The sequence below is a fragment of the Oryctolagus cuniculus genome, chromosome 20, assembly GCF_964237555.1.
Source record: "Oryctolagus cuniculus chromosome 20, mOryCun1.1, whole genome shotgun sequence".
NCBI classification, from domain to species: Eukaryota; Metazoa; Chordata; class Mammalia; order Lagomorpha; family Leporidae; genus Oryctolagus; species Oryctolagus cuniculus.
The window spans coordinates 17,745,416-17,765,049 of NC_091451.1; the positions used below are offsets into that span (position 1 = coordinate 17,745,416).

Here is a 19,634-nt window from a genome sequence, read left to right on the forward strand (position 1 = left end):
GTTGGCACTGGTACAGACATTTGGCACGGTTTCAAAATGAAGAAAATTTGACATTCTGACAAATTTCCTAATCCTCTTAAAGGATCATTCCTTTCACAACCAGTGAAACCAGTTTGTTCTCTCTGCAGGTAGAGTTCACTGGGGTATGAAAGAACCCAGCCAAAAGACGGGCACCGTGCCTCCTTGCCTGGGAGCTGCTTTCTGGGGAGATTTCCTTACTTATCTTCCTTCCTCTTGTAGCAATGAATCCTTTTGAATGTCGCATGGTGTAATGCCAGACCTTTATCCATGAGGTTTTTAAAGAAGTCCGCAAATCCACTGACACTGTTAAGGTTTCCATTGAGGGTGTGACTTTGGTTTTACATTGTTTCATGTGGAGGCCCATCTGGGTGGCTCCGCCCACTTTCAGCTCTGAGCCCCTTCCTCACTCCAGAGGGAGAGACTGAGATGACAATGGTTCAGTCTTCAGACCCAGCAGTAGTAAGGACTTCTTCTGTAACAGAGCCTTAGCAAGACATTTTCATTTGTTGAGACCTAAGCTCAGTTTTAAAGCCAAAATGAAACCTTTCCCTGTGGGCATTCCCTTCCATGCATTAGCCACAGTCAAGTGCTGGAAACAGGCCAGCTGAAGAGGAGGTGACACGGCAGTGGAGTGCAGGCGTTATCCTGATGTTTGTTTTCTCTTTTTTCCTCCCTAACTCCCAAATGTATTCCTGTTAATAATTAAAATTAAATAGCAATAATATTGGTAGGATGCTACTTTTAAAATATTCTAATATTCGTAGCAGGCATTGCGTTAAGATGCTACTTGGGAAGCCCACATCTCATATCAAGAGTGTGTAAAGTTTGTGTCTCAGCTCCACTCCCAGTTCCAGCTTCCTGTTAATGGGTACCCTGCAAGGCAGCAGTGATGACCCAAGTGACTGGCTTCCTGCTATGTGTGTAGAAATGGATTGAGTTCCAGACTCCTGACTTCAGCCTGGCTCGGTTTTGGGCATTTGCCAAGGGAGCCAGTAGATGTACAGTCTCTCTTTCTGCTTTGCAAATAAATACAAATAAAATTTAAGAAACTTAAAAAATATATTCTAATATCAGTGTATTCAGCTCTGCAAGTTTCAGACTGGGACTTTGCTTCCACTAGAGGCACTGGTAGAGTCACGTCAGATTGGGGAGATTGAGCTCTCCGTCTGTGGGCCCTTGGAAGGCTGTGGAACTTGCTCATCAACTAGGCAGGGTGCAGTGAGGGGGGAAAAGGTGTTTTCCCACCACATTTGAGCCATTTGCTTTGGAAAGGTAAAAAGAGCAGCTCAGGTTCATGGTCCCTTAAATGTAAAGTGGCAGAGGCTGGGTGTGTTTCAGAATTTGAAAATTTTCATATTTTAGAAGGGTAATAAGATGCATGTGCATACAGTAATGTTCCCAGCGGGCAGGATCTGGGGCAGCACCCCACAATCAGACACATTAATATTTGTACAGAGGAAAATATGAATATTCACACAACAAAATAAATTAAAAGTACTAATGTCGGCCTCATATCAAGTTTTGCTGCCAAATGTGTTTGCTTAAATTCAGTTTTCACCTTTAAATTTCAGAATTGCAAATAAGGAGTTGTGGACATATGTTGCAGTGATAGAAGTAGAGGAAGACATGCCTGGTTGAGTGCTGGTGGTATTTAATGGAGCCGAATCACAGCGCTCTGAGCAAGTTAACTTTGTCTTCCATTCTCTCACCTCTTTGCTTATCAGTCAAACAGTGGTAGTGATTGTCATGTGAGCTGTTGTGAGGATAACAAGTTAATGTTGGGGCAGGCCTAACTATACTGCTTGGTACCCAGGCATCCAATATCAGAGTGCCTGGATTCACTTCTTAGCTCTCCTTCCACACCCAACTTCCTACTAATGTGTACCCTGGGAGGCAGCAGTGATAACATTAAGTGGTTGGTCCCTGCCACCCACATGGGAGCAGTTTGAGTTCTGGACTTCTGGCTTTGCCTGGCTCAGCCTTAGCTGTCCCAGGCTTTGGGACAAAAAGAGGAAGAGGTCTGTCCTCACCCCCACCCCCACCCCCACCCCCTCCTTCTCCTTCTGCCTGGGTCTCTGTATGTGTTTCTCCATGTCTCTCTGTGTGTCTCTCTGTTCTTCAAATAAGTAAGAATTTTAAAAAACAAGTTAATATTCATTAAATACTGGACATAGTGTTTGGCACATAGATACTCAATAAATGTTAGCTATTAAAATCCCACCTCTCTTTTTCACTCTGGAAATAGAAGTGATGTGAATTGTGCTGATGTCACTGAGAATTCAGAGTGCATTTTTATACTGAAAGCTGATTGTTAAATGACTAGCAGACCACCTTAAAGTTTGCTTGCACAGTGACGTTTGCAGTGCGTGTGCTAGATCATAATTCTCTTGCTTCACTTTGTATTGGAGGAAGGAACATATATTTGCCCCCAGCTGGTTTGCCATTTTGTAGCTCCTTTTAAAGTTTCTCCCCATGTACTTATTCAGAAAAATATTTGACAAAGAAGTTTGTCCAAGTATGTTGTTGGTATTGGCTCTAGCAAAGGTATAACCAATGTTTGTATTTTAAAATATTGAAAGAACAATGTTGGGAAACAGCTGTTTTTAATTTTATACCCCCCCCACCCCATTCAAGGACATTAACGGACTTTTTAGTGCAAAACAACTTATTTTAATGTATGTTTTCTTAAGTGGGCCTCTTTTTAAATTGTTAAGTCCTTGCTTTTTTGAAGGGGAAGTCATTGGAAAAGAACTGCCTTTTGTTGCCAGGCTGTTTTTGAGAGCCTTGTTTTGAGCTTTTGTAATCCATTAACGGAAATGTCTTCAAGTATCAGCATCAGTTCTCCTGATGTATGGTCTTGACATTCAGGAAGTGTTCATTCCTTTTTTTGAACATCACAGATGCTTGTTCCACAGTGTGTTTGGGATCAGAGAATGAATTAGAAGAACTTGAGGGGAAGAAAGGTGTTAGCTATTTGCTGGGCAGATCCCCCAGGGCTCACTGCCATTGAGTGCTGGGTACAGCATGGACCTGCTCGTGTTTTACGTGCGTTGTGTTGCCTGCCTTCACAGCTGAACTATCAGCAGAAAGTGGGCATCATGTACTGCAAAGCCGGACAGAGCACTGAGGAAGAGATGTACAACAACGAAGCCGCCGGCCCAGCCTTTGAGGAATTCCTTCAGCTGCTGGGAGAACGAGTTCGGCTCAAAGGATTTGAGAAGTATCGTGCACAGCTTGACACCAAAAGTAAGAAATACTCAGAGCTTCCTCCTGGGCTTGTTTTCCTCCTGCTGTGTTGATGTGCATCTGCTAAATTATCGGTGAAACAGCATTGCCATTTATTGCAGATAACTGCTGCAGCTGGGGAGAGAAAAGCCAAAGAAAGCAGCTGTAGCACCAGAACAGCCGAAGATCATGATCAAAGTAGCAGAGACTGGGCTGTGAGCAAAGGATGCTCTCAGACGTGTGGCTAGAGCCAGGGCCATGGACGCAGATGGAGAATTGCTCTAGGATACCATTGCTTACATTTCCTTACGTTTAGGTGCTGTTGGAGTCAACTGTTATTGTCCGTAATCTCCAAAAACGTAGATAACTTAGCTTTAGTATTTGGCTCATATAATGTGTTGATGAAAAGTACAGGAATGAAGCAATCTGTTTAACTAGGGCACATGACCGGGCAGGGCTGTCCTCTCACCCTCCCCAAGTTGTCAGTAAAATAGTCAAGTTCTCAACTTGCTGTTTTCCTTAGGGGATGTGGATGTCTGCTGCATGTCTTTTTGGAGGCCATTTTCAATTTTATTTCAAAATCCATCCATGGACACCTGTGGCCTGTTTTCCTTTGAGAGGGCTTCTGGATTAGCACATCTGTACTGCAGTCTATAGTGATCTTTCTGATTTTCTGTACAGGAAATTAAATAAGGAATTGAGTCATGAAAACAGAAAAGCATTCATAAACTCCACTGCAGGAAGAATTTCCTGTTGCCATGGTTTTGCTGTTGCCAACTTGGAAACGACATGCAGGAGAGACTATTAAAACCCATAAATAGCCTAGCCTCTGAAATATTATTTTAACATTCTGTACTCTGTTTGCAACTGCATGAAATGCTAAATCTCAAAACACCCTTAATCTCTTTATAAAGGTATTCACCCTGTACAATCATTCTTGTTACTCTAATTTGTTCTGCTGCGTAGATCATCATCACATAAAACTACTGATGGGATCTGAGAGGAGAATGTACAGTAAGACCCCTGATTCTATAAATGAACAGCAGTGTTGGTAGTTGATAAGATAGTGTGTTGCTTGTGTGTTTATACCTTCCCAGCTACCTCCTGATGATGGAAGAAAATGTGAAAAATATATGGCCAGGATGGGGTTAAACAGTATGGCATATGGTAAATCAGTGGAATAAGCAAAAAGCATTTTGGGCCCATTTTGCCCCAATATCCCAAAACTGCAAAGTATGAACAAGAATTAGCAAACTACCTCTAACTGCGCTGTTTTAGAAAAGGGTACATTTTCAGTGAGCCACTCTTCTATAAGCAGTATAACTTTTTGAGTCTTGTCTATTTTTTTTAAGATTTATTTATTTTATTTGAAGGGTAGAGTTAGAGAAAGAGAGATCTTCTATCCACTGGTTCATCCTCCAAATGGCCACAACAGCTAGGGCTGGGCCAGACCAAAGCTAGAAACCTCTTTTGGGTCTCCCACTTGGTTCAGGGGCTCAAGCACTGAGGCTGTCTTCTGCCTCTTTCCCAGGTACATCAGCAAGGATCAGAAGTGGAGCAGCCAGAAATTGAACTGGCGCTTATATGGGATGCTGGCATTACAAGAGGTGGCTTTACCCACTGTGTCGCAGTGCTGGCCACCTAACTAACCTGGGGCACATGTCCTGATAATTCATCTGTTCCTTTTCTGTCCTTTCATGGTGTCGTGTGCCTGGAAGTGGATGGATGAATGAAGAGTTGAAAGGTGTTATCTCTTTATACCCAAGAGAATAGGGGCAAAAACTAGAGGAGTCCATTGGCCTTGTCACAGAAACTCAAGAAACAGTTGACGGCAGGCCTGTTCACTATTCCAGCAGCCTCTTTCTGGCTGTGGCCACCCAGAGATAAGGCCTTTGCTGTGCGCTGCAACATTGTCTCCACATTTTAACTAACTTTATTTTGCACCAAGAAACTTTCTTTCAATATAACCTCTAAAAAGAAAAAGCTTTTGGGGCCAGTGATTTGATGTGGCTCCCGCATCCCACATGGGAACCAGTTCAAGTCCCAACTGCTCTTCTTCTGATCTAGCTCTGTGCTAATGGCGTGGGAAAGCAGTGGAAGATGGCCTAAGTACTTGGACCCCTGTATCTGCATGGGAGACCAGGATGAAACTCCTGACTCCTGGCTTCAGCGTGGCCCAGCCCTTGCCATGTGGCCATTTGGGGAGTGAACCAACAGATGGAAGCTCGCTCTGTCTCTGTCTCTCTGTAACTCTGCCTTTCAAATAAAGAAATAAATCTTTAAAAAATAATAAATAAGAAACTTTCTAGAACAATTGTTCCTAAAGTATCATCCCCACAGTAGATGTGACTTCATTTGTAGCTCCCGTCAAACTAAAATAACTTACCATTATTTACTTTTTTTTTTCTTCTATTCTGCCTTACTTCCTTCTGACTCTCCAACCACAGATAGACCACATCACTCACCAGGGTACCACAGGTGAAGAGTCTGAGTTCTTTTTTTTGAGGGGTGGGGCCAGGTTTCAATCTTTGTCTCTGTCCTTCACTTTGGGTAATCCCTATTAAGATGTCTGTATGGGGTGGGCATTGTGGTGTAGCAGGTTAAGCTGCCATTTGGAACACTGGGTTCCATATATGAGTGCTGGATCAAGTCCTGGCTGCTCTGCTTCTTGGCCAGCTTCCCATCTACTGCATCCTGGGAGGCAGCAGGTGACGGCTCAAGTGCTTGGACCTTGGGAGACCAGGAAGGAATTTTGGATTCCTTGCTTAGCCCTAGCTGCTTTTGTGGGAATTTGAGTTGTGAACCAGCAGGTGGAAAATAATTCTCTATCTTTATCTCTCTCTCTTCTCTCTTCTCTCTTTCTCCCACTTCCCCTCCCCCTTCTCACTTGCTCTTTGTCTCCCTTGGTGGGGAAAACAGATACAACACAAATATGTCTTCAGCTTCATTATGTTCTTTGTCTTCCATATTGCCTTATTCTGTTAATCCTATCTAATGAAATTGCTATTTAAGATAATGTTATTTGCGTGGCCAGAAGTTGTGTTTACTAATCTTTTATGTCTCGTGTTCTCTTTTCATTTGTTCATGATTCCCTTTAAACTCTGAACATCTTTATAGCAGATGCTTTGAAGTCCTCATCTGCTGCTTCCATCATCCTGTTTTTTTGGGTTTCTATTTTTTAATGCATTTTCTTGTGCTTTGGCTTATGTTTTACTTCTTTTTATTTATGACTTTATTAAATATTGAATGTTGTGAATACTTCATTTGTTTTTTATTCTTTATTTACATAAAGGGAACAAATTTCATATATATCACGTATACAGACTTAAGGGGCTTAATGATGCTTCCCACCCTACCCTCCCTTCTCCACTTGTGTCTCCTTCCTTTCTTATTTTTCCTTTAATTGTTACAATGACATAGTTTCAATTTAGTTTATAATCACAAGCTTAACTGTACACTAAGAATTCAATAGATAGTAAGTAGAAAAATCACTGTTCCTCAAGAACTATGAAAAATAATAAAATAAATAATGTCAATTTTGCTCATATACACAACATTTTTTGTACTCTGTATATTAGATACCACAAATCCAGGATATTTGTCTTTTTGAGACTGGCTTATTTCACTAAGCATAATGGTCTCTGATTGCACCCATTTTTTTTTTTTTTTTTTTTAGAAAGGATTTCATTCTGTTTTGTGACTGAGTACTATTCCATCATGTGTATATACCACAGTTTCTTTGTCTAGTCATCAGTTGATAGTCATTTGGGTTGAGTCAATATCTTAGCTATTTTGAATTGTGCTGCTGTAAACATGGGGGTACAGATAACTTTCATATGCTGATTTAATTTCCTTTGGGTGTATTCCCAGGAGTGGGATGGCTGGGTCATATGATACATCTATTTCAGATTTCTGAGAATTTTCCATTCTGTCTTCCACAGTGGTTGTACTAGTTTACATTCCTACCAACAGTGTTCTAGGGTACCTTTTTTTCCACATCCTTACCAACATTTATTATTTTTCAATTTTTAGATAATAGCCATTCTGACTAGGGTGATGATTTTATTTGCAGCTCCCTGATGGCTTGTGATCCTGAGCATCTTTTCATGTGTCTGCTGGCCATTTGTATTTCATTCTTTGAAATATGCCTGTTCATGTCCTTTGCCCACTTCTTTAGTAGATTGTTTTATTTTTATTGAATTTCTTGAGCTCCTTGTATATCCTGGATATTAATTCTTTATGAAATGTATAGTTTGCAAATATTTTCTCCCATTCTATTGGTTGCCTCTTTGCTTTGTCATTATCTTTGCTTTACAGAAGCTTCTTAGTTTGATGTAATTCCATTTGTCTATTTTTGCCTTCATTGCCTGGGCTTCTGGGGTCTTCTCCAAGAAGTCTTTGCCTATGCCAGTGTCTTGCAGTATTTCCCCTATGTTTTCCTCTAGTAATTTAAATCCTTGATCCCTTGTGAGTTGATGTTTCATAAGGTGCAAGATGGGGATCTTGTTTCATACATCTGCATACGGAGATCAACACCATTTGTTGAAGAATCTTTTCTTTTCTCCAGGGAGTGATTTTCAGCTTGTTTATCAGAGATGAGTTCATTGTACATGTGTGGATTAAGTTCCAGGGTCTCTCACGTGTTCCAATGGTCCACATGTCTGTCTGTGTGCCAGTATCGGCTGTTTTGATTATAGCTGCCCTGTAATATGTCTTGAAAACTGGCATTGTGTTGTCTCCAGCTTTATTTTTATTGTTTGGGATTGCTTTAGCTATTCAGGGTCTCCTGTGATTTCGTATGAGCTTTAGGGTCCTTGTTTTCCAGGTCTTAGAAGAACATCTTTGGTATTTTGATTGGGATTGCATTAAACCTATAAATTTACATTGGGTAGTGTGGGCCATTTTGATTATACGAATTCTTCCAATCCATGAACGTGGAAGATTTTTTCGCGCGTGTGTGTGTGTGTGTTCTGTTTCTATGCTTAATGTTTTATAGTTTTCATTGTAGAGATCATTCACATCCTTGATTAAATTTATCCCAAGTTATTTAGTTTTATTTTATAGCTATTGTGAATGAGACTGATTTTATAAGTTCTTTCTCAGCCATGGTATTGTTTGTGTATTTATTCAAAGGCTATTGATTTTTGTATATTGATTTATATCCTGCAGCTTTGCTAAACTCTCATTATTTCCAGTAATCTCCTAGTGTAGTCTCTTGGTTACCCTGTATATAGGATACTATCATCTTCAGACAGGGATAATTTGACTTCTTCCTTTCCCTTTGGGATCCCTTTGATTTCTATTTCTTGCCTAATGACTCAGGCTAAACTTCCATGACTATATTAAATAGCAATGGTGAAAGTGAGCATCCTTATCTGATTCTGTATCTTACTGAAAATGCTTCCCCATTCTATATGATGCTGGCAGCGGGTTTCTCATATATTGCCTTGATTGTGTTGAGGTATGTTCCTTCCACACCTGATTTGCTTAAAATTTTTATCATGAAAAGATGTTGTATTTTAATCATGATTTATTCTTCAATTTGTTAATGCAGTATATCACATTTATTGACTTGAATATGTTGAACCAACCCTGCATACCAGAGAAAAATCACACTTGGTCCAATTGAATGATCTTTTTGATATGTTGTAAAATTTGATCACCTAATATATTGAGAATTTTTGTATCTATGTCCATCAGGGATATTGGTCTATAGTTCTGTTTCTTTGTTGAATCTTTTTCTACTTTTAGAATTAAGATCCTAATGGCCTTATTGAAGGATTTTGTGAGGATTCTCTCCCTTTCAGTGTTTTGAATGGTCTGAGGAGAATTGGAATTAGTTCTTTAAAAGTTTGGTAGCATTTAGCAGAGAAGCCATCTGGTCCTGGGCTTTTCTTTTTGGGGAGGGTCTTTATTACTGTTTCAATATCTGTCTTTATTATTGGTCTATTTAGGTTTTCTGTGTCTTCATCACTCAATTTTGGTAAATTTGGTAAATTTTATGTGTCCAGAAATCAGTCTGTTTTTCTAGATTTTCTAGTTTGATGGCATATAGCTGTAGGAATTCTTGAATTTTGTGGTATCTGTTATAACATTTCCTTTTTCATTTTTGCTATTATTAATTAAGGTCCTTTTTCTACTAGTTGGGCCAATAGTGTATGAATTTTGTTTAATTTTTCAAGACCACAGCTCTTTATTTCACTGATCTTTTGTGTCACTTTTTTTTTTTTGTTTCAGTTTTGTTTATTTCTTCTCTAATTTTTGTTAGTGCTTTCTTCCTCCTAATTTTGAGTTTGGTTTGTTCTTGTTTTTCTAGGTCCTTGAGATACATTGTTGGATCATTTATTTTGATGCCTTTCCAATTTCTTAATGTAGGTACTTATTGCTATAAACTCTCCTCTTAACACTGCTTTTGCTATGTAAGTTTTGATTCGCTGAGTTGTCATCTTCATTTTTGGGAGTTTTTAAATTTCTCTTGATTTCATCTGTGACCCACGGTTCGTGCAGGAGCGTGTTAGTCTCCATGTGTTCCTGTATTTTCTGGAGTTTTTTAGGTTGTTAATTTCTAGATTCATTCATTGCAGTCAGAAAAAAGATACATTGTATGATTTCAGTTTTTTTAATTTTTTGAGACTTGTTTTATGGCCTACATATGGTCTATTCTAGAGAAAGTTCCATGCACTGATGGAAAGAAGGTGTGTTCTGCAGCTATGGGATACAATGTTCTGTAGATATCAATTAGGTCCATTTGGTCCATGGTATAAATTAGCTCTGTTGTTTCTTGGTTGGTTTTTCATCAATCTGTCCCTTGATGAAAGTGAGGTGTTGAAGTCTCCTCTATTACTGGAGCCTCTATCTCTCTTTAGATCCATTGGCGTTTGTTTTAAATAGCCAGGTGCCCTAGCCTTGGGTGCATTTATATTTACTATCACATTTTAGGATCTATTCTTTATGTTTTACTTTTTGAGTGTAAAGTGTCATGCTGAAGATTTTTTCCAACCCAGCCAATCAGGGAAGGTTTCTGCTCCTGTTTCACTGAAGAGGCCTTCCAATCCATTCTGTCATTCTGTCTTTGCAAACCGTCAGTAACTCCTAAGACACCGCGTTTGGTCATCTGATAGGATCCCATGAATCTCAAACACTATTTTCAACTTCTCTAATTCGTTCTTTTTCTTCCTCTTCTACTCTTTCTCTTTCCTTCTCCTTTTTTTATTTTGTCTGACTGAAGAATTTCCAAAGATTTGTCTCCTAGCTTTGATATTCAACAACTGAATCTGTTGTTACAGCTTTCCACTGTGTTTTTTTATTTGACATATTGAATTCTTCATCTCTAATATTTCAGTTTGATTTCTGTTCAGTGTCTGTCTCCTGGCAGAATTTCTCATCCATGTCATGTATGGATTTCTTTAACTCATGTGTTTGCTTCTCTGTGTTTTTGAGTTATATTTTTTTTTTCTTTTTTTTGGACAGGCAGAGTTGTTAGAGAGAGAGAGAAAGGTCTTCCTTCCATTGGTTCACTCCCCAAATGGCTGCTACAGCCAGCGCTCTGCACCAATCTAAAGCCAGGAGCCAGGTGCTTCCTCCTGGTCTCCCATGCAGGTGCAGGGCCCAAGGACCTGAGCCATCCTCCACTGCCTTCCCAGGCTACAGCAGAGAGCTGGCCTGGAAGAGGAGCAACAGGGACAGAATCCAGCGCCTCAACCGGGACTAGAACCCCGGGGTGCAGGCACCGCAGGTGGAGGATTAGTCTAGTGAGCCGTGGCGCCGGCCCTTGAGTTATCTTATGATCATTCTTTTGAATTTCTTTTCAGGCATTTCATCAATCTCTTGAACTTCACTTTCTGATAGTGAATAGGGAATCATATTGTCTTCCTTGTTGTATTTCTGTATTTTTAGACATCTCTAGAAATACTTGTTAATTTTATCCTGAGGGTTTTTTTCCTTGAAATATGCCATTATGGGTATTCAGAGGTATGTACTGGGTAGGGCCAGGAGCTCTGGACAGTGCTCAGGGATGGGGCAGTAGTCCAGACTGACACCCAAGTTAGCATCAACAGAGGGAGGGGAATGATTGCATCAGCTGGTGTGATCACAGCCTCACCCTCCCTTCCCCCACCAAGGTGAACCAACTACCCAGAGTGAGCCCACAGTGCCCACATACCCCACTTTTTCATTTGAGAGGCAGAGAGAGCATACCCCATCTGTTAGTTCACTCCTGAAATGCCTCCAACAGCTGGTTTGAGTTGGGCCTGGAGCCAGGAGCTGGAAACTCAATCCACATCTGCTGGAGCTATCACCTGCTGCCTTCCAGGGTCTGCATAGGCTGGAAGCTGGAATAAGGAAGCCACAGCCAAGAATCAGAGCCAGGCATTCCAGTGTGGGACTCGGGTGTCTTAACTACTATGCCAAATGCCTGCCCCATCCCCCGCTGATGTTCATGTATTTGCTGTCTCATTTAATCCCTACAAACCCAGCTGGGTTAGTTGTCCCCATTGTATAGAACTGGCTTCTTAATATTAACAGTGAAGCCCCGAGTGGGGCTTTTTGGTTGTCTTCTACTCTTTGAAGCCCTTGGGCTAAGCTTTCTCATGAGACAGCTCTACTTTGATATTGGATTATCATAAGTAGTTATTCGTACTTCTGTAAAGGAGGGAGAAGCTCAGGAAGGGAGAGATTGATGGAACTCTCCAACTCCAGCTTCCTTTTCCCGTTACCTACACTAAGTCCATTTCCTCATCTCAGAAATAAGGACTCAAAGCAAACAAGCTTCAAATAAGTATGTCATCAGCTGGAACAGTTGTGCAATGAAGAAACTTTCAGTAGTAGATTGTTTTTCTTCCCTTCTTCTTGTTTCCTTATTTGTGTGACATAACCCCTAATTAATTACCTTTCCCTCACACTACAATAAATACAAAAATAAACTTCCCACCAAGCAGTTTGTTTTTGAACGCTGGATCCCACTCTCAACCTGGGCTGTGAATGTAGGTTTTTACTTGGGAAATTATTTCCCAGCTAAGTCTTGTTTGCTAAGGCAGCACACAGGTGACTGAAGCCGTTCGTAGAGCAGTCCTTCAAACCCTGGCCTTCGTTCCTTTGCTAGAGTATTCGTGTTCATTGCCTCTCTGTGTGTGTTTTTGTTTTTTTAGCAGTGTTGTGAAGTCAGCTGAGATTCAGGGTCTTCAAAGAGCTAAAGACCTTCTTTATGTGGAATATTTGAGCTTTGGTAGGAAAAGGACAAAATTAACATTGTGCACATGTTTTGCACATGTGAAAGGTAATTCAAGAGTTCTAGAGACTGATGAGTGAAGAAAAGATTTTAAGAAAACTTGACATCTTCTATCTTTATTGTGCAAGATTCTGAATTCTAACCAACAAATTTACTGGGCACATTTTATAGACTAGCACTTTAATATCCATTATTTCACTTTATTCTTACAATGGTGAGAATATTGCAGACAAGTGAAGTGACTTGAAGTGGCCATATAGCAAACGATGCTGTTGGCTTTCAAGTTCAGAATGCCAGTGCCTGCAGGCTGGGAATCCAGGTAATTCCAGGTGTCTTGCAGTGGGAGCAGTAGGTGTAAAGTAGTGCCTGACTCCTAAACTTTGGTCCCACACTGACTCCTTTCCTCTCAATGTGGTAGTAGTTTTGAGAAGCCTTGAGCCCCAGGTACATCCCTGTGTACAATCATACATCCCTTGAATTAGCATAGTAGGAAGTTATAGCAAAGGTAGGACTACAGCCTCTTCATCATCTCATCTTCATCCACACCATGGCTAAAGATACATTGACAAAGTATTAGTAAATATTGTAGATGCCAGAGCAGGTGGAATTCTTGACTTCCCCAAATACCTCATCAGTGAGCAAATGGAATAGTATCACAGATGTGAAGTGGGCCTTGTCCTGAACACATGCAAGTGTTCTAGAAGTGAATTGTGTAGCCTTTGCCTGGCTTCTGAGCACTGAGTTCTACCTTCCAGACCTTGAGGCTAGGTTGTGTAGATCTGAGATCTATCTGTCTTTGACTCTAGCATAATGTTCTTCCATGCATCTGACTGATTGTGACATTTCAAACTATTCTTATGAATCAGACTCACAATTTATCTGTGCTTTTGTCTTGAACTTAATATGTTGTATAATAGTGAGGACATAATAGACCATGTTTAAGCAAGCCTTCATTCTGTTGACGCTTTTTAGTCTGTATGCATTTGATTAATTGAGATTACTTTTCTCCTTGAGTTCATAGATATTTAAAGCTAAGAACTTTCCAAAAGTCACATCGCATATGATTGTTGTCCTTCATACAATTTTTCTTAACTCAGAAATACCTTTTAGTGACCAGAAAATAATTATATGAAAGTTCAGTTACTTTTTCCTGATTCAAATTCATCTAGACCAGACTTCAGACTACCTAAAAACAAAAGAATGAGCCAAAAGAGAAGTCCAGGTTGACTGTGACATCATCTGTACCTGCAACTTATGCACGTGTTCCTGTCATGTTTAATTAAAATGTTTAATGTAAGATATTACTTATGCTTGGGGCTGGTGCTGAGGCATAGTGGATAAAGCCACTGCCTGCAGTGCCAGCATCCCATATGGGTGTTCCAGTTCAAGTCCCGGCTGATCCACTTCCGATCCAGCTCTCTGCTATGGCCTGGAAAAGCAGTGGAGGATGCTCCAAGTCCTTGGGCCCCTGCACCCACGTGGGAGAACCGGAGGAAACTCCTGGCTCTTGGCTTTGGATCGGCACAGCTCCGGCCATTGTGGCCAACTGGGGAGTAAAACAGTGGATGGAGGACCTCTCTCTCCCTCTCCTCTCTCTAACTCTGACTTTCTAATAAATAAATAAATCTTTAAAAAAGATATTACTTATCCGTACCTTCTCAGAGCAGCTGAGGACAATACCCATATCATTTCTCAGTTATGAGGGACAGGAGTGAGGTGCAGGGCGTCCAGGTTCTTGTCACCTGAGCATTTATCAGACTTTTTCAGCTGGCAGCACCCTTTACTGAAGAGAGGGCCCTTCTGTTCAGGGTGAGTCTTTGGTTGCATAGGCATAAGTGGGATAGCATGTTCTAACACAGCGTCTCCTCCCAGGGATGTGTTTTGACTATCACAGTCAAGCACAGATTAGTCAGTGGTCAGTATGGTTGCTTGGTTTGCTAACACCAGTTCTTGCTTATCTGTCCAGTGTAAGGAGGTAGTGTGGGTCTGGCTGCTTATTTATTGATGCCAACGGCCCATTTCTTGTTGAGGTAGCCATGACCTCATGCATCTTTGCTGCAAACCAGGTGCCCTGCATAGGCTAGTTATTTACCTGTTCTGTCCCATCTTCTTCTTAGCATCTAGTCTGAATATTGGAAGGTTCGCTTTCTCTGACTTAGCCAAAGGGTGTGTGGTACCCACTGGCAGCATGATTTGGAGCAGGGTATCTCGTTGTCAGGATGACTACACAAGTGCTTGGATTTGCTTTTCAAGTGTTAGAGCTCCATCAAATGTGAAGTGGCATCATCGTTGCATCCCTTGCCTTAATGACTACTCAGTGTCCATGCTCCTCAGCAAGATTCAAAAGCTTTTTTCCTTCATTCTCTTGATTGTCACTCTAGAGATTCATGGTCACTAAAAATGTAAGGATAAGAACATTGGCTGCTTTATTCCATGGAAAATAACAGCAGACACTCCTTTTCTGTTCTTCCTGGTAAAGTTTAGCAACTGTATTATGTATACACTGACTTCAAGATTTTAGAATTCTCCTCTCAGAAGAAAATTTTCATTCTTTTGACCCTAGTTCCATCTCTAAAACTTTCAGACTGCTTCCAGATTTTGAAAATTATTTTCAAAACTCTGAGATTGTCTGGGGCTGGCGTTGTGGTATACATAGCAGGTTAAGCTACCACCTGCGAAACTAGCATCCCTGTGGGCACCTGTTTGTGTCTGTTCCACTTCCCATCCAGCTCTCTGCTAATGTGCCCAGAAAAGCAACAGAAGATGACCCAAGTGCTTGGGGCCCTGTTCCCATGTGAGAAACCCCAGTGAAGCTCCAGACTCCTGGCTTTGTCCTGGTCCAGCCCTGGCAATTGCAGCCATTTGGGGAGTGAACCAGCAGGTGGAAGATCTGTCTCTCCTTTTCTCTCTATAACTGTGTTTGTCAAATAAATAAATATTAGAAAGAAAAACAGATTTCCAAAGTTCCCTCCAGAAGAAGCATTCAGTCTATAAATTAAGGGATGCAAGAAGGAAAGAGAGAAAGGGCTAGCAGTAGGGGCCAGCTCTGTGGCACAGTAGGTTAATCCACCACTTGCAGTGCCGACATCCCATATGGGCGCCAGTTCTAGTGTCGGCTGCCCCTCTTCCACTCCAGCTCTCTGCTATGGCCTGAGAAAGCAGTAGAAGATGGCCCAAGTCCGTGGGCCTCACACCTGCACGGGAGACCAGGAAGAAGCACCTGGCTCCTGGCTTCGGACTGACACAGTTCTGGCCGCTGTGGCCATTTGGGGAGTGAACTAACGGAAAGAAGACCTTTCTCTCTTTATCTCCCTCTCACTGTAACTCTACCTCTCAAATAAATAAAATAAAATCTTAAAAAAAAAAAAAAAAAAAAAGGGCTAGCAGTAGAAAGGCAAGTGGGCTTCAGGGCTGTCTCCAGGTCAGCTTCCCTCTGTGGCAGTAATCCTTTTAGCATTACACAGACAGATAAAGAAAAATGTAATAAATGAGTGTTGAATGACAATCTTTTTTCTAGTTCATTAAGTTTGCTTAAAATCGACTTGATACATATGTGAGTACATGTCAAGGCTGACACATTCACGTTAAAGTTTTAAATGTACTAATCAGTTCAACAGATATTTATAGCAGGGGCCCTTAACAATAGATAAGTTCTTCATACTCAAGACTTGTCTGAAATAGTTCAGTTAGTACTTTATTGTAGTAGTATGCAGTTTTTGTGGTGGTCATAAATATTGAGATCTTACTCTTGGATAGTTATATGTTGGTACATATCCTTGCAATTCCTGAAATGTGGTCTTTGTTTTGTTCTATTTTTCATCTTTTTAAAACCTTTTCATTTTATGATGGTCTCAAAAGTAAGATCTGACAAACTCAAGCTTGAATCTCAGGGCTGTAGCACACCTTGACATGGCTGTGTGCATACCACAGTTGTAGGTCTGTTCTTGGAGCGGGACCTGATCAGGGCTCTGCAACATCCTGACACAGCTGTCGCTGCCCACGGCTGTCATCTGTCCTTGGAGCAGGGCTGAAGGGCAGTGGAGCTTCTGCACAGGAATTACCTGGAAGGCAGTGTTAAAAATAGCATCCTGGCAGGGCCCCACACCCACTGCCTGGTATTTCGGGGGCATGGGGTCTGGGGATCTGCCTTTTAAGCTGGTAGACACTGTGCATAATCAGTTTTGAACACTAATATCCTTGAAATCTGCCCGAAGCTGTCTAACAGCCTCAGTCTCTAAAAGGCAGCAGACTGCTCGGATCCTCAAAGAAACAGCTGGTGGAGGCTTGCGTTCACCCAGAATGAATTCTTTTCTGTTGATTTTTGGATAGGTTCTTTGAGTTTAAACAAATGTTCCCTTCTAGTTGAACATTTAATAATTCTCTTCTGCAATTTCTAGGTACTTGTGGGCACATTAATTCTGAGACTTTGTTAATAATGAAGGCAGTGGAGGTTGTCTTTTCCTTCAGAAAGATGGGAGCACCCCACACACTTAAGTTGTAGAAATTTTTTTGGACATTGCTATAATACTTTTGTCTTCAGTGTCACATTCTAGTTAAATTATCTACCTGTTAACAACCAAACAACTCTTGCTGGTATTGGGAGTATTAGAAAATGTTTTTAACTTAATGTCTGTGAACAGAATTCAGGGATCTGGAATTTGAATGTGAAATAATTTGATTTTTATTTTTACTGACCCCAGATTGAACTTTAGCAATTGTAAATAGAGGCAAGAAACCACAGTAATGTAAGCTCTATTTTTTGTTTGTTTGTTTTTGGCTAATAGAAAGCACATATATTTTCATTCCCTAATATTATGGCAGGTACCTCTAAATATTGCTGTATTCATTATGCCTTCAAATGTATAGTTGATATTGGACTAGTGTCAAATCTTACTATATAAGTCTTATATGTATCATATTTTAAAATTACGGTAATTGTATTTTTCAGCATAATGAATTTCTTTTTAAATTTTACATATTTTACTTTATGCATTTACAGAGATGATTCTGGGAAGGGATTGATCCATAGGCTTCACTAAGCTGTCAGAGGGGATCTGTTGCCAAAAACCCGGTCACAAACCGTCTGTAGTACATGTTGTCTAGAGTCTTTTCATCCTGAATGATTTCCTTTAGTAAATTTTGAGGTATATGTCACTCTTGAATGAATTACTTTTTCCATTCTTAGAGTCATCTCTTCACTATTTTTTTTAACCGTAGCTGACTCCACTGGAACCCATTCTCTGTACACAACATACAAAGACTATGAGATTATGTTCCATGTCTCTACCATGCTGCCGTACACACCCAACAACAAGCAACAGGTAAGAGATCCATGTGCTCTCTGTGTTTTCACCCTTGATTCACGTCCCCAAGAAATCTTAAGTGGCAAGTTTGTAAAATCTTAAACCAAAATGTAGTGTTGCACCTGTCACAGCAGCAGGAAGCTTTGTTCTTTGTGGAAGTAAGTCATAGTAAATGAGCCGCAAACAAATGAACAGACACAAATTCTAGGTTAACAACCAGCTGGATAGCTTTGTGCATTAATCATTTGCTTTTCACCCACGGAGAGAAATCCTGGAATCTGAAGGGAACAGGTTGAAGCTATGGTGATGAGATGACTCTGCAGGGCTGCAGACAGTGTGCAGGTGTGGGAGCAGTGCCATCTCAGGAGGCCGTGCACAGAGCTGGGAAGAACTGGTGTTTCTTTAGGAGGGCTTCATAGGAGACTTCACGTTCTCATGGGGAACGGAGGATCAGCAAAATCTCAGAATGTTATTCTTTCTTCACATGTTCATCAGGAAATGATAAGGAACATACATAACAATGCAAATGTGTATGTCATACACAGAATTTCTCTTAAAAAGGTAAAAAAAAGACTGCTAAAATGTAAGTGAAGCAGTAAAATGCAACACACTTGTTACCAAATTGGAATTGGCAATATTATTTTAGAGAATAAATGGTGGTTATTGTTTTTAAAATATACTGCAAGGGGGTTGCATTGTGGTGCAGTGGGTTAAGCCACCATGTAACACTGGCATCCCAGATCAGAGTGCCAGTTCAAGGCTGGGCTACTCTGCTTCTGATCCAGCTTCCTGCTGATGCACCTGAGAAGTGTAGAAGACCAGGATGGAGTCCCTGGCTTCAACTTGGTCCAGACTTGAATGTTACAGCCATTTGGGGCATGAATGGAAGACTTCTCTATACTTTCCTCCCTGTTGTTCTGCCTTCCAAATAAATATCTTTCTTTTAAAAAATATTTCAAAATAAATGATGCCAAACTGAAGTCTAACAGACTCTCCATCAAAGGCCCTTAGAAACATGATCAGGCCAGTTATACTTATGACCTTAAAAAAGGGATATAAGTTTTTGTTATTCCCAGTTACTATGCTAACTCAACAGGCCCGGCCACAGAATGAATTACATCCTCTTTTCACAGAATTTAACCTAACACTGGTCTAACCTAACACCTCACCACTCTAGATTTGATCAAATCTAGGTATAAAATTGTGCCTTTCATGATTACCAAAGCAGTCAAAAATAGGAAGCCCAGCAGTGAATAGACTGTACATCCCAAATTAAACCTGTTTCCAGACAAGCTTCCCAATCCAGACTTTGCTGACAACTTCTTTTGCAAATTCTAAGGTTCTCTGAGAGAAATGTACCATGCTGAGATTATTAGACTTCTTTTTCAGACCAGTCAGTAGACAAAATGTTTTTAATGAATGATGTTACAGTACAGATAAAGGCTTATTCTACCTGATCACTCAGAAGAGATTTGTGAGGGTAAAAAAATGCAATGAGACCAATAACTGGCTTTTAAAAGCATTTATTTTTTGAAAAAGCAAAAGAGAGATCTTCCATCTGCTTCCAAGTGCCCATGTAGCCAGGGCTAGGCCAGGGCAAAGCCAGGAGCTTTCTCAAGCACTTGGGCTGTCTTCCTCTCATTCCCAGGTCCATTAGTATTACCAGAAGTGGAGCAGCCAGGACTGGAAGCAGCACTCTGATACGGGATGCCAGTGTCATAGCAGGGGCTTGACCCACTGTGCCACATGCCCACCCCAATAATAAGAACAGTTGTGGGGCCCGTGCTGTGGCATAGCAAGTAAAGCTGCCACCTGCAGTGCCGGCATCCCATATGGGCATTGGTTAGAGTCCTGGCTGC

The 19,634-nt window shown here is 40.8% G+C and overlaps 2 protein-coding genes across 26 annotated transcripts in view; one reads left to right on the forward strand and one right to left on the reverse strand.

The window, feature by feature from the left end:
• Positions 1 to 19,634, reverse strand: part of LOC108175891 (serine/threonine-protein kinase MARK2) — a 657,969-nt gene that overhangs the window by 473,484 nt on the left and 164,851 nt on the right. The gene's annotated exons all lie outside the window — the stretch shown is intronic.
• The window catches only part of SIPA1L1 (signal induced proliferation associated 1 like 1), a 429,087-nt gene that overhangs the window by 326,283 nt on the left and 83,170 nt on the right, over positions 1 to 19,634 (forward strand). For all 20 annotated transcript variants that reach the window (XM_051826282.2, XM_051826275.2, XM_051826274.2 and 17 more), the window contains 2 exons: positions 3,093 to 3,267; positions 17,690 to 17,793. In XM_051826282.2, the coding sequence (XP_051682242.1) occupies positions 3,093 to 3,267; positions 17,690 to 17,793 (279 nt within the window). The remainder of the gene's footprint in view (positions 1 to 3,092; positions 3,268 to 17,689; positions 17,794 to 19,634) is intronic.